The sequence below is a fragment of the Pongo pygmaeus genome, chromosome X (genome assembly GCF_028885625.2).
Source record: "Pongo pygmaeus isolate AG05252 chromosome X, NHGRI_mPonPyg2-v2.0_pri, whole genome shotgun sequence".
Lineage (NCBI taxonomy): Eukaryota > Metazoa > Chordata > Mammalia > Primates > Hominidae > Pongo > Pongo pygmaeus.
In genome coordinates this window covers 50,692,563-50,706,032 of record NC_072396.2, presented here as the reverse complement: position 1 = coordinate 50,706,032, position 13,470 = coordinate 50,692,563, and the positions used below count along the sequence as shown (strand labels likewise).

The 13,470-nt window shown below is 38.7% G+C and overlaps 1 protein-coding gene across 4 annotated transcripts in view; it reads right to left on the bottom strand.

Annotated features, from left to right (window-relative positions):
- Positions 1–13,470, bottom strand: part of CLCN5 (chloride voltage-gated channel 5) — a 170,755-nt gene that overhangs the window by 24,908 nt on the left and 132,377 nt on the right. For 2 of the 4 annotated variants that reach the window (XM_063660654.1, XM_054471850.2), the window contains exons 5-6: positions 4,668–4,819; positions 2,109–2,208 (exon numbers count right to left, since the gene is read on the bottom strand). In XM_063660654.1, coding sequence (XP_063516724.1) covers positions 2,109–2,208; positions 4,668–4,819 — 252 coding nt within the window. Of the gene's footprint in view, positions 1–133; positions 2,075–2,108; positions 2,209–4,667; positions 4,820–6,937; positions 7,260–13,470 lie in introns of those variants that run through there. The other 2 variants (XM_054471851.2, XM_063660655.1) reach the window with 2 other exon arrangements.

The following is a 13,470-nucleotide window of genomic DNA, read 5'->3' as shown; positions in this document are numbered from 1 at the left end:
GATATTATGCCTACATTCCAACAGGCAGGAGGCCATGTCATGTGTATGTTTTGGTAGGTGCTAAAAGTGTTAACACAGGTTACTTACATACTTGAAGAATTTAGTCAAATCTAACACATTGTTTGACACCTACTCTTGGCCACTCCGGTCCACAATCTTCTCTGCCTTCTCTCTCTTACTGCCTGGATTCAGAAAATTACCATGATGTTATACAGTTTGGCTTATTCTCTGGTTGTCTCACATGTGCATGTCTTATTTCACCTAACACTGGTACCCTCAATCCTGCCTTCTCCTTCTACCTCTCCTCCTCCCCAGAGTCAGTTCTTTCTTGTATGGTTACAAATTTTATTAGGTTTCCCTTACCCTGAAGAATAAAATGGTGTCCCTTGTCCTTGTTATCATTTCAAGCCTTTACCCTTCCTCTCTGTCCTATGACTACCAAAACTTCTACAGTGGTTGCCTTCCCTTGAAATCTATTAGGTTGGTGCAAAAGCAATTGCGGTTTTTGCCATTAAAAGCAATGCAATTACTTTTGCACAAACCGAATAGATTTAGCTCCTAATATTTTTCTGAGATGGCTTTTCAAGGTAATTGCTGTGTTCCTAACTGCTAGGTCATATAATCTTTTCTCAGCCATCTTCCTTCTCCTCAGCCTCTCTGCAATACTTAGCATTACAGACCACCCAGTCTATATTATTAGGCAGCTCCAAACAGCCAGACCATGTTCTCTCTCCTGTAAGAGCCAGAAGGGGCAGAGTTAACACCCTAGGCCATGGGTTGGCACACTATAGCCGAAGGACCAAATCCTGCCTGTCTCCTATTTTTGCAAATAAAGTTTTTCTGGTCACAGCTAGGCTTGTTTGTTTACCTATTGTCTATGGCTGCTTTCGTGCCACATCAGCAGAATGGAGTGGGTGCTAGAGAGAACACTTGGCCCACAAATCCTAAAATATTTACTATCTGGCTCCTTTACAGCAGAAGTTTGCCAATCCCTGCCCTAGACAATTTTTTAAAACCCAGCTATAGATAAGCCATTCTTCATTTGCTACAGTCACATTCTACTCCATGGCTCATGAATTATTCTCTCTTGGTAACGGCAGCAGCAGCAGCATTACAACTGTCTGCTGTGCTTAATAAGTGCTATTATGTGCTATATCTCATTTAATCCTCACAGCAAACTTCTAACATAGGGACTTTGATTATCACCATTTTACAGATCAGTAAACTAAGGCTTCCAGGGGTTAAGAAACTTGCTCAAAGCCACAAGACTAGCAAGTGGTGGGACTTGGATTCAAATCCAGGCAGCCTAAAACTAGAGCCTCTACTTGCTGTTAACTACCACTGTATACCTTCCACCTCCAGGTTTCCACCTAACTTCTCTTTCAGCTCAAGATTACAGATTTGCCTAGGCCCTATCCTTTAATGCCATAAGGACACACCTCTTACCATCTCTACCTAGTGTCCTTGGCCCTCTCCTCCCCCCACCGGGTGAGAAACCTTATTGGGAACTTGGTTGAAAGCTGTATTTGTACAGTAAGTATACCATTTTTAGTGAGACTGTATATTATATGGAGTGGCAGGGGAGGTTGATGGAGTTTATAGGGCAAGGTGGCACCATTCCACCCCCAGCCACTATGAAAGAATGAGATCATAAGCTTCTTGGGAGTATGAGCCATATCTTACATGCTTTTCTGCATCACCAAATGAGAGAGTAGATGTTTAAGAAACACCCACAAAATGTCTCAGGAAGTCCTCTTCCACATCTTATCTCCTAAAACCCATGCAGTATGTATTTAAAAAAAAACTGTCTCCAACAGAAGGGCTCTTCCTCAAAACAAGCACCAAAGGGCTAACATCACCTTAAAATGGATACAGTATTTTATAGTGTACAAAATGCATGTAAATGCATTTCCTCATTTATTCAAGGTAAGAATTGCAGGTATTAGTACCCTTTACAGATGAGGACATCGAGCTTCTATAAGGTTCACCAGCAATTCATTTAAGGTAGAAAAATAGGAAAACACAGTACCTGACTCAGCTCAGGACTTACGGGAGACACATACCACAATTTTAGGAGATTTGTTTTGAAAACTAACAGTTTACCATACCTGATAAAAGCCCAATAAGGAGCATCAACAACCAGCCGGAAAAAGCATCACTCACACTGTGAATTAAGGCCCATGTTGACTCTTTGCTTTTATTGGTAATCTAGGGGAAAATGAGAAAACATTGGTACACTCTATACACACCCTTTTTTCACTTAAAAACTGTTCAACAAAGAAATACAAAGACAAATCACTGGAGAATAGAGACCAATTTAGAGCTACTTTTCACATAATCTTTAGCTGAACCAGTTTCACTGACAACTTTGAGGTTTACCGAAACCCCACCTTCATCTACAGTATTGTAATGCCCACAAGTCCCTTATTCAGAGCTTCCTCCCAAGCCACTCATTTCTTACAGCATCAACTTGTTTTGCTTATTGCAGTGGTATCTTTCTGTCCTGGACATCAGATATTCCAAGGGCAATCTCTTGACTCACAGCAAATAGTTTCAATGTTTTTCAAAGAATAAATAAACACAGGCTTATTTGAGTGATAAAAGTAGAAATTGAGGCTTACTACCTGGGGGCTGTGGTTCAGGTCAGGCAAATTCCCAGACTTCATCCCACAAACCCCTAATTGTACAGTGGTCACCGATACTAAGTGATAGCAACGATATATCTCTTTTCATTTTCAACAACCTGCTGGTAACATCAAGGCTATCAGGAGGTGCAGAAAGTTTTATCTTTTAAGTCCTAGACTTGACAATTTAACCCTTCAGGGCCTACATTTTAAAAATCAACATTCTGACAGTTTTGTCACTGGTACCTCCCCTTTCTCTGTACCTCTATTTCTTATCTTTGAAATGGCAACTTAGTTACCCCACCTTATCTACAGTAACATCACAAACAATAAATTATTCTGAAAATTTCAAAAGCATTTTTTAAAATAGTTTTGACCTATGACTCTAAGTTTCCAATTTCAGTGCTGAAAAGGAACAAAGTTACATTTTTCCCTGTGACAGTGTTTCCCTTCCGATAATGAACAGTTAATGCTATAAAACAAAAAGCCCCCTTGGGCTATTTGATAAACACAGTTTAACTGGTTTTGGATTACTAATTGGCATAATTTGCCTCAGATGCAACCACTAATATAAAAGGAAGTGTGTACTTGTCATATCACAGGTGACTCTCATAATCTGGATAACATGTTGAATATGCAACTGATGACAAACTGGTAAATTACAGATGGCAGAAATTCTAAAGCCCGCCTGATGAATTGATACATACGATAGAAAGAATATGTGTATATGTTCCCAAATGGCAGAAATCTTATGAAAAACATGAAATGCTTTATAGCGATCAACTTTTCGAGTTGTGACAAGAAAACTCGGTGGAATCACCAAATATCCATGGATTAAGAAGGAATTTCTCAAAACCTGTACTTGGGACAACCTGACTCCTGGGTTCAGGTGGTCATGAGAAAACCAGTCAGGAGCTGGAAAGGCTTAAGAATGAAAGGCAATCTCTACCTGACTACTCAAGAGATTTGCTTGGTTCTAAGAGGAGGAAATCATGAACTTGGGAGAGAATGGGGCAGCTTAAAAAATCACATTTCAAATCTGGAGTCCAAGCAGAAATAGTAAGAAAGAAAAAAAAAATAATACCTATTGTGGGTTGAAGAAGTGACTCACCAGAGGACCACCTACTGAGAATATCTGGGGTTGGACACCTATTTTTTTAATAAGCTCTCCACGTGGCCCTTATACAAACCAGAAATTGTGATTCCCTAATTTAAATGATACACAGCAACAAGTTAAAGGCAAATGACCTTGGCAAGTCTCTCTGAGAAGTTTTCACAGTACTTCAAAAAGAGAAAAGTGGGGAAATTCTCTTGCTAAATTCAAAAGAACCTGTGCCATAGCCATAAGTACCATCTATTACCTATCACATAAAGTTAATGTCCCCAGTTTGAATTTAACTGGTCTTGTGGTTTTGTTGGAGTTGAAAGCATAAGTTTACTTTGGTTTTATGGTTGTACAAGAGCAATAATCACAAGGAGTTTACTTTGTATGCTTCAGTAAACATGAGGGCTCTGAGATTTTTTTCTTTTATTCCTTTAACAGAAAACCATTTACTTTTCTTAGTTATGAATATCCTGCATTAAGGAAAAAACCATAAAAGAGAGATGATACGGGAAAGGAAGATCTTTGACATTTATTTTGCCACCTTCCTCCAAGTTTGTTTTCACCTCTCTTCAGAGGCATTTATATCCCTTTTCGCTGTGAGGATCCTTTTCGACTATTTACTACAGTAAGATAAATCATTAAATACAATTTTTAAAATTTAGGATAAAAATTATGTGCAAGCACCAACATGGCACATGTATACATATGTAACAAACCTGCACGTTGTGCACATGTACCCTAGAACTTAAAGCATAATAAAAAAATTATGTGCAAGATGTCTTTAAAAATAAATTTAAAAATGAAACCCTATATTGCCAACAGAAACCAGATTCAGTCATATCCAGGGCTGAAGAAAGGAAAGAATAGAAAGAATATGTATCTTCAATTTCTTCCCCTGTATTTCCTAACACTTACCCATGTGCCATCTTTTGCCTTACCTCTCGGTGCCTATCCCGGTCTCGAGACTTCTCTCTCACCCAATCAATTGTATTGAAATCATCATAGGTCCCTACACCAGGGATTGGCTCCTCCAAGAAGTCCATGATCCTATTTGAAGAACCTATTCCTCCACCATTGTACGACTTGTCCTCTGTATTGAACAAGAAATAGACATTAGTACTTCAGAAACTCTTAACATTTTTAATACGTTCTTTTTGGTTCCAAAAGGCGGGCCCTTAAACTATCAGATGACTACAGTTGGGGTTGATAAAGAAATACAGTCACCTGGTAGGAACATCCATTACATTCAGAGGTTTCTGTGGTGTAGGCACAAAATGATGAGTGGCTAAAGGCAGTGTGAATGGAAAGCAACAGATGAGAGTGACAGTACAAAGAGAGACAGGAGTTGATGTGCAATGGGAAAGGATTTATGAAACAAAAGACAAAAAGGAGGTTGGAGCAGCTTAGGTATTTCAGTTTATGGAAGGGAGACAAAAGGGTCAAAGGCACTTGCAGCCATATCACATCAAGAACCATTTAACATTTATAAGGCAATAATTCAATCCTATGAAGTGGTTTTTGTCTGACTGGGGACTCCAAATAAAGCATGTGGGCCTCTTCACGAGTTAAGTTGGCTGGAATGTACAAATTTCCCTTCAATAGGTATAAGACTTGATCTCTGATGTAAAAGGCTTGTAGGAACTCTAAGTATGTCAGCACAGTCTAAGATTTACAAGCAGAGATTTAAAGAACAGTGTATGATTCAGTGATGAAATGTCCCTCCCTGATCCTTCAACTGGAAGAAACATATCCACCTGCCCACCCATCATAGTCCCTTATCTACTTTGCTTTGGGTACTTCTATTACAATTACTTTTGTGCATGCTTTATCTTCCTTTCTAGACTACAAGCTCTTTGCTGGTAGCCTGATGTCTGATTCATCGTTCCCTTCTCTACAGTGTCTAGCACATATCCAAGAATCAGTAAATATCAGCTGAACCAAAATTTGTTTGATGAACAGTGGGAATGGGGGAGAAAGTTTTAAACTCACAAGCCATACTCACACAAGGCTTAAACTTGATCAAAATATTTCAGCAACATCATCTGATGGAATAAGATTTTGCTATTAAACACAAAATACAAAACAGTACTGAGGAATCTATGCAAATGCACACTGGGGAAAAGTGCAGAGTAATGCCATCATTTGATTCACCCAGCCAAAGCACACATTTGCAGCACCAACCTTGGCAGGGACAAGGCTTCCTCCAGACTGTTTGGTAATGAATCCCTCTGCAGAAGAGGCCCAAGTGGGCCTGAGCTGACTCCCTCTCCTCCCATCTGCATCCCCGTCTTCACTGTAAACTCCAGACAGACAACTTTAGCACTCTCATGGGGAAAGTTTGAAGGAACACCCCAAGCTGTACTTACAATTGGTTTACCAATTGTAAGTCTTCTGAATACCTAAGTCAGCATGCCTTTCACAGGCAAGGTGCACATTTGAAAGAAAAAGCTCTGCAGAGTCCAAATCATCTGTAGGGTGGGGGCGGGGTGGGGGTGGAGTGGAAAAGGTGAACAAGTTAATCTTAAAACCCCAACCAAAGTCCTTTCCATATCTTCATTCGTACCTGACTGTAAAATGGATGGCCGCTGAATCACCAGCCCAGCATTTCCTATCATGTCAGTGTCATACTGATAAAGATGAAAGCTGGTGTGTTTCTTGAGAGCTTAGAGGGAAAAAGCCAGCTAGGAAATGAGGGCAGAAAGAGGATAAAGTATGTGTGTGTGGAGGTGGGGGAGGGCAAGCTGTTTCATTTCTCAAGTCCAATGCTGACATGAACACATGACACGGAACAACCAGATATTTACTTTTTAAGGCAGGTTAATGCTCCAGTTGAATTTGCTCTGGTTTAAGAGTTCTCCTTTCAGAAGGGGAAAAACAGGATTTTGTGAAACTGATTTTAAAAATCATCTGATAGCTATCTAATGATACACTATATATCAAATGAGGCCCCCACCTTTAAGGATATTAAGGCAAAATGAAGATCTGCAACAGCTTCTAGCAGGAAAGAAAGAATCCTATTACATCACTAGGTAACATGAGCACCGCATCATCCTCCTTTGTAGTCCGGTTTCCTTAGAAACGCAATTGTCAGGCCCCTCTCAAAGAGCAGGCAGTGATTAGAATCCTACAACAGACTGCTTGCAATTCTCCAGACCCCCTGCTCCCGGGGGGCATGCTTCAGTCCTTGGTCGGGCTCAAGTCTGCTTACCTTCAATCACAGTTTTCTTTTTTTCTGCCTCAAGGAAGAAATAACCTTGGCAGCCCGCATTTGGTCATTTAGGTTGGGGAGCTTTTACAAAAGCAGCCCCAGTCTGAAGTGCTTTAGAAGGGCACTTGCTGCATTCTCTGCCTTTCACAGCAACAAACGCCACCTAAAGAACTACCAGTGTTCCCTGGCGGTCAGAATGTGATGTCACTGTTGGAGTCACGTGACCAGACCTTTGGACCAGCCTGGGAGAAAGGAAGATTTTTAACCGGGCACAGAAGCCTTAAAGATGTAGTCTCATCTAAACAAATGCCATCAAACTGGTGGCAGTCGGGTCAGCTCAGGAAACCTGGGTCCAGACAAGTCTTAGTCTTCATTTAGCAGAAAGTCCAAGAAGGCAAAGTAGAAATATCCAGAAGAATTTAGAGTTACAGGGGTCCTAAGTATAAAAGGGAGAAAGGCAAATATAAAAAAGGCTTTTTAAAAAATACCCTGGATAGCAGCAACGTGGGTAAAGTCTCACAAACCTAATGCTGAGTGAAAGATACCAGACACAAAAATGCACATAACATTCATTACGATTCTATGCCTCTAAGTTCAAAAACAGGCAAGCAAGTTATATCATTTTAGAATACAAATGTAAGTGATTACATTTCAAAGAGAAGCAAGGAAATGGCAAAAGTAAAGACAGAAGCTACCCAGAGTAGAGGGCTGCCATGTGGGAGGGGCACATGGCAAGGGCAGGGCTTCTGGAATGCTGGTCATTTTTCTTGATCTGGGAGGTGGTTTACCTGAGTGTTCACTTAATAATTATTCTTTAAACTGTACATGTTTTATGCTTCTTTATGTACAAATCATAATTAAAGGAAAATGTGAAAAACTAAACTTCATATGAACTTACTATACAAGGTCAGTTTTTTAACAGCACCTCGTCACTTTGAAAACCCAGAGTATAGTCAAGAAAATAAGTTGTTTCTGAGTAGTAATGCTCTACGCAGAAAGCAACAACTCTGATACTCATTAATCCAACCTGGATGAAAGTAGCTATTTTAGCCTGACAATATTCACTATGATGTTTCCATGGTTTTAAAGGGTTGTGAAGGCTATTTTAAAGCAGGTCTTAATTAATTGTGCAATAAGGTCAGTCCGGTAAAGCAAAATAAAATTGCTATCTCCCAACTCCCTAAATTGGGAGGATTCCCTAAGGGAACCCAAAGGACAGCCACTGTTAAACATTAACCCAGTCACAGTGTGCTGTAATAACTGGACCCTATGTGTAGAGCTTTGAAATGGTATTACTCGCATCAGTTCTTAAGGTTTGATACACCCTGAAATGTTAATACAACAAAACCTTATGAAATGTGAGGCACTGCATGGGACCTGTATGCTTTCAGTTCATCACTGTTATATTATCTCACTCACTTGATGAACTAATCTAGCATTAAGGAGGAGAATTGAAAATGAAGTGGCAACTGACTGTATTAAGTGGCCATGAGCTACATAGCTATAAAAAGCAAAAACCATTTGTGGCCCAACTGTGACTGTCTTATTTGATTAAACTTTTAGAAAAGTATGTCTATCTCATTCAAAGAGAGTAATGTGCCCAACCTCTAAAGCCTCCTTCCAAGTTGTTCGTTAGTAAACACAATTTTACCTGTAACAGTATCTGAAGACCACTAAAGAATTCACTTATATTACCTAGTATGATTTACATTATCTATAAGATTATTATTTCACACTTTAGCAGCTATAGTATTTAGCAGTCGATTTAGCAAAGATACTATCTTTTTTGGTACATAAAAATATATAGTTCTATGGATTGCATAGCTGGTGCCATGTTATTGACTTTTAATGAAAGTTCATGTGTTTTTCAAATGCTTTATCAGCACTTCCAAGGGAGGGACTTTTTTTTTTATTCCATGTACAGTTACTTCCTTTGAGGACTAGAGGGCTGGTGGCTATGATTCAGTCCTCATACTAAAACAAGATTTAATTACAATTTAGATTAAGAAATGAGGCACCAGTATCAGAGTTCGACATGCTTTATTTCTTTTATTCTTTTCTACTCTCCATTCTTTCTCTGGCAAACTTGCCATCTTTAGTGTGTGTTCATTATACAGACTGCCCAGTGTAGGTCAATTGATATTATTGTGAAAATAAGATAAAGAAATTCTTACCAACTTTTAATGCATCGTATGATAAAAACACAATAATAGACTATTTTGGGATAAGCAGAATTCTTTCTGAAACACTGATCTGACCAGATCATTTCCCAATTTTTACAATGCCAGTGGCCCCTACAGCAATATTTTGAAAACTTTTAGCACATGAAGACCTCTAAATGGTTAATTGACACAAGTGCGGACTGTGAATTTAAAAATATTCATCATATTTTTAGAATAGGAAAAACAATATATTTTAAAATGTATAATAATGATGATGATGACAGCCATTGCTACTATTTTAGGTTTCATCAGTGAAAAGGTTTAACTTGTTCACACACTTTCATCAAGATATCTATAGCTGACTTGATGACAAACAGCTTAAGTCATTGGTCATATTCCACATCTAGCTGGTTTCTTTTCTCAGCATTTTTAAAACTTAGTAGAAAGGAAATAAATTTTTAAAAATTAACTGTCAAGAATGGCAGCAGAAATGATCTACCCATTAACTAATGATGCACAAAGTAACAAAATGCAAAAGGCTTTCCAAAAAAACAATGCATTAAGAGCTAAGCTTCTGGCATGTAAATATGCTGCCAAGGAAGGCAGAGTAAAATTAAACAATGAGCCTACACATCAGGTTGGGGTATTAGGTGAGTCTAGATTTTTGTCTCTATAAGAAAAAAAAAAGTAAAACTTATCTCAAATTTTGAAGGCATAGTGAATGTTATATATAAAATAACTTAATGTTCTAACAAAAATTATTCAAGTTAAAGTACAGTTAGATCTCAACTTGAATGATACAACAAAAAGCCCCCAAAAGGCTAATTTGCATTGCCTGAGTCCAGGAAAAACATACAGTAAACCAGTCAGAGAAAAAAGTCAACATTGAAACAGCTTTCCCATAGGGTTATACTCGGATCTAAAGACTTAACAACAGGTCTTTAGAAACACACTGCTTGAATGAGGAGGCATATAAATGAATGTATTTAACTCAGTTCCCATTATGGAAATCACTGTCTAATTTTTTTTCTAAAAATCACATGATGCTTTAAACTGGAAAACCCCTTAAAATACAAGAAAAAAAAATCTGTTGAGAATAACGTTTATTTAAATCCCTAACCAATATGCCATTAGAAATTTACCTAGGGGACTGAACAGTAACTGATTAAGTGAACTAGTTAAACACTAACAAAAACACAAGAGGAAAAAGAATAGGAAGAAATCTCATGCACAGACCTTGAAGTACTGCTTTAGTAACATCACAGCTGCATGAGGGCTCACTAATTGGCAAAAACCTAAAGAAATAAATAAGCATCCTAATGCTAAATGGCGAGTTAATCGGTGCAACACACCAACATGGCACATGTATACATATGTAACTAACCTGCACATTGTGCACATGTACCCTAAAACTTAAAGTATAATAATAATAAAAAAAAGAAAAAAAAAGAAATAAATAAGCATTCAAAGAAATGGGGCAGGGCTATTAGTATATATCACAGGACTTGAAAATAGTCCCTTTAAAAAATGTATTTCAGTTTTACAGGGATATATTGTATTTTTGCAAGGCTGGAACCACATGTACAAAAAATTCAACATTATGCCTAACACACATCAGCAGATATTCATCCTGTGGTCATTTAAACTTTACTTGCATTCAACAGCAAATACTAAGAGCCTATTATATGCCACTTCTTACTTCCATACCCGCATCCTGCTTCCCTTCTTGTACTGGTTCATCCATTCTAGATCTGCCAATAAGTCACATAAACTCTTTCACATCCCATTTCACCTATTTGTCTGATAGTACATTACAGCGGAAGCCCTGATAATTAATCAACATTTGTAGGAACTTTCTATCTAGCAACTTGTGCCTTCATTTTGCTTCTATTTTGTTTTCCCACTCAACTAAGTCCAGTGGCCAAAAAGCAAATGTTGTTGGAGTAGCCCTCCCATCTAAGTCCTGGATAGTATCTATCCAGGACCATATTATGCTTTAGTATACTCTTAGTTTGACCCCTGGGACACTTATTCAGGGCAGCTATTCTGCTGGTATGCATCTGTATGCCATACCAGTTTGCTAAATACTGAAATACTTCAGTAGCTACAGATAAATAACCACTTTTTCCTCAGGACTCTCCTCTCCCACCTCACCCTACCCTAGAAACTCCTGAACTTACCCATGATCCAGTGGCTGGAATACCAGGAGGCTCCAGGACACTGCCCCAGTGCTATGTCTGACAGCCAATCTCACTGGGCAGTGCCTGCGTTGTTTTGAATCTCATCCCTGCACTCATTTCATTTAGCGATCCACTGCTTTGGTTCCTGTTCACAGCAGGTTAAAACTTGAAGGTGTCTAACACGCAGGAAGGACAGCAAAGAAGAAACTCTATCCTGACTCTGCTGAGAGCTAGACAATAAAAGGGGTGGTGAAGGATGTGGGAAATGGAACTGCAAGAACCCCAACAAATCTATGATATTGAAATGAAGTTTGAGAGTTATGAGAAAAATACAGGAAGGTTGGGCATGGCAGAAAGGCATAGGGAAAGCTGTGGAGACAAGCATGAATTCAGATTCTAACACCTCCTTCTGACTCTTTATTCCCAGTGGATACAGCTTCATCTTTACCGGGTTGTAGCTATTTTCTTGGGTTGTATCTCTTATAGTCGTCTTATTCCCAGCATCTGCTCAAATCTGGAAGTTCCTGACTCAACTCACTTTCATGACCAGTGGAACCAGGGTGCTAACTGACAGAGTTATCAAAGTAACCAAAACAGCATGAGGACTTTGGCTTGGTATCTGCAGGCTCCCACTGGACTAAGATGCCACAGAAAGCAATGTAGCAATGAAGTAAAGGGGCTAGATTTAACAAAGTTGCTGAGAGGGCTCCCCACAAAAAGTAAACAGCGCCCCACTCCCTTACTTGTTCTTCATTCCTTCCTTCTCAATTGTACACATTTATGGGACTAACAAGAGAATGAGGAATGTGATGGGTAGGGAGACACTGCCCTAAAATGCATATTACATACCACAGTGTTGGGAAATCCTTTGGGTAGCATGATCCTGCCTAATAACTTCTAATTATTGTTTTAGAAGCAGCAATTCTCCTGTTTTTCTGTCCTAAGTCTACATTGGTTTCTATTAATTTCCAAAAGGAAACTGGGCACACAAGACTAGCAACTATTCTTTAGCGGGGGGGAAATTTCAAGACAGAAAATACCAACTGTGAGATTCTCCTTGAATTCACAGGAATTGTGTGATGTCATGGACAGAAAAATAAGTTTCAAAAAAGCATATATATATATATATATATATATATATATATATATATATATCTCATGTGGGAATTACTTAAAGACACAGTTGCACCTGTGCACACCAGTGTATGTGTGTTATTCATTGCAGCACTGTTTGTAGTAGCAAAAACCCAGAAACAATGAAAGTATCTAGTAATAGGGAAATAGTGCAAGGAAAGAAGTAGACTGATGTGTACTGAAATAGAAATGTATTCCAGACATATTATATGAAAAAAGCAAGTCACAAAATAAGCAGAATATGTCTTTTTTTAAATGTGTGTCTGTATATGTGACTGGACAGAGAAAGAACTGGAAGGATCATACTGAATTCTTTTTGGTGGTTGTCTCTGGAGTGGGAAGAACAGGGGAGACTTTCACATTTTAAAAACCTGTGTATTGTTTGAATCTTTTATAGTGAGACATATTATGTGCTATATAAGTGATTTTGAAGAGAAAAAATACTAGCAATGCAACTGGAAGAACAGAGACAGGACATTGCAAGGAGCAGACTTATGTTCTGGGAGGCAGATTACTGGGATACTTGTGGACAAAGTAGGTGATAGTTTCTGGTCAACGCCAAGAGGGAAAGCCCTGAGAGGAAGAATGCTTATTCAGTTTTTAAATAAGAACAAAGTGTGATCAGACCTATTATCCTGCAGTGAGAAGATGTGGATTCCAATCCTAGCTCCATAACTCACTAGTTGTGTCACCTTGGGCAACTGCCTTAATCTCTGTGGGTTTACAGGTTTTCCATCTGTAACATGAAGGGGTATTAGTAAGTATAACGTTAAGGTCCCTTCCAAATTCATACTCTATCATTTTAGCAATGATTTTTTGTTTAGTCACTCATATATCGGATTGAATGACTTCTGAGAGGCCCTTTGAAGAATACCAAATGATATTTTGATTGCATAGCTAACTGAGAATGCTCTACTGGCAAGATCATAAAATGGTGCTACCAATCCTTAGAAAGGCTCATCAGTGAGGTACAGGACAATCTAGTATCTCATTGAGACCCAACATTTCTGGCATGTGGTTAACTACACAGAGCTATACCCATATGGCTACAGTATCT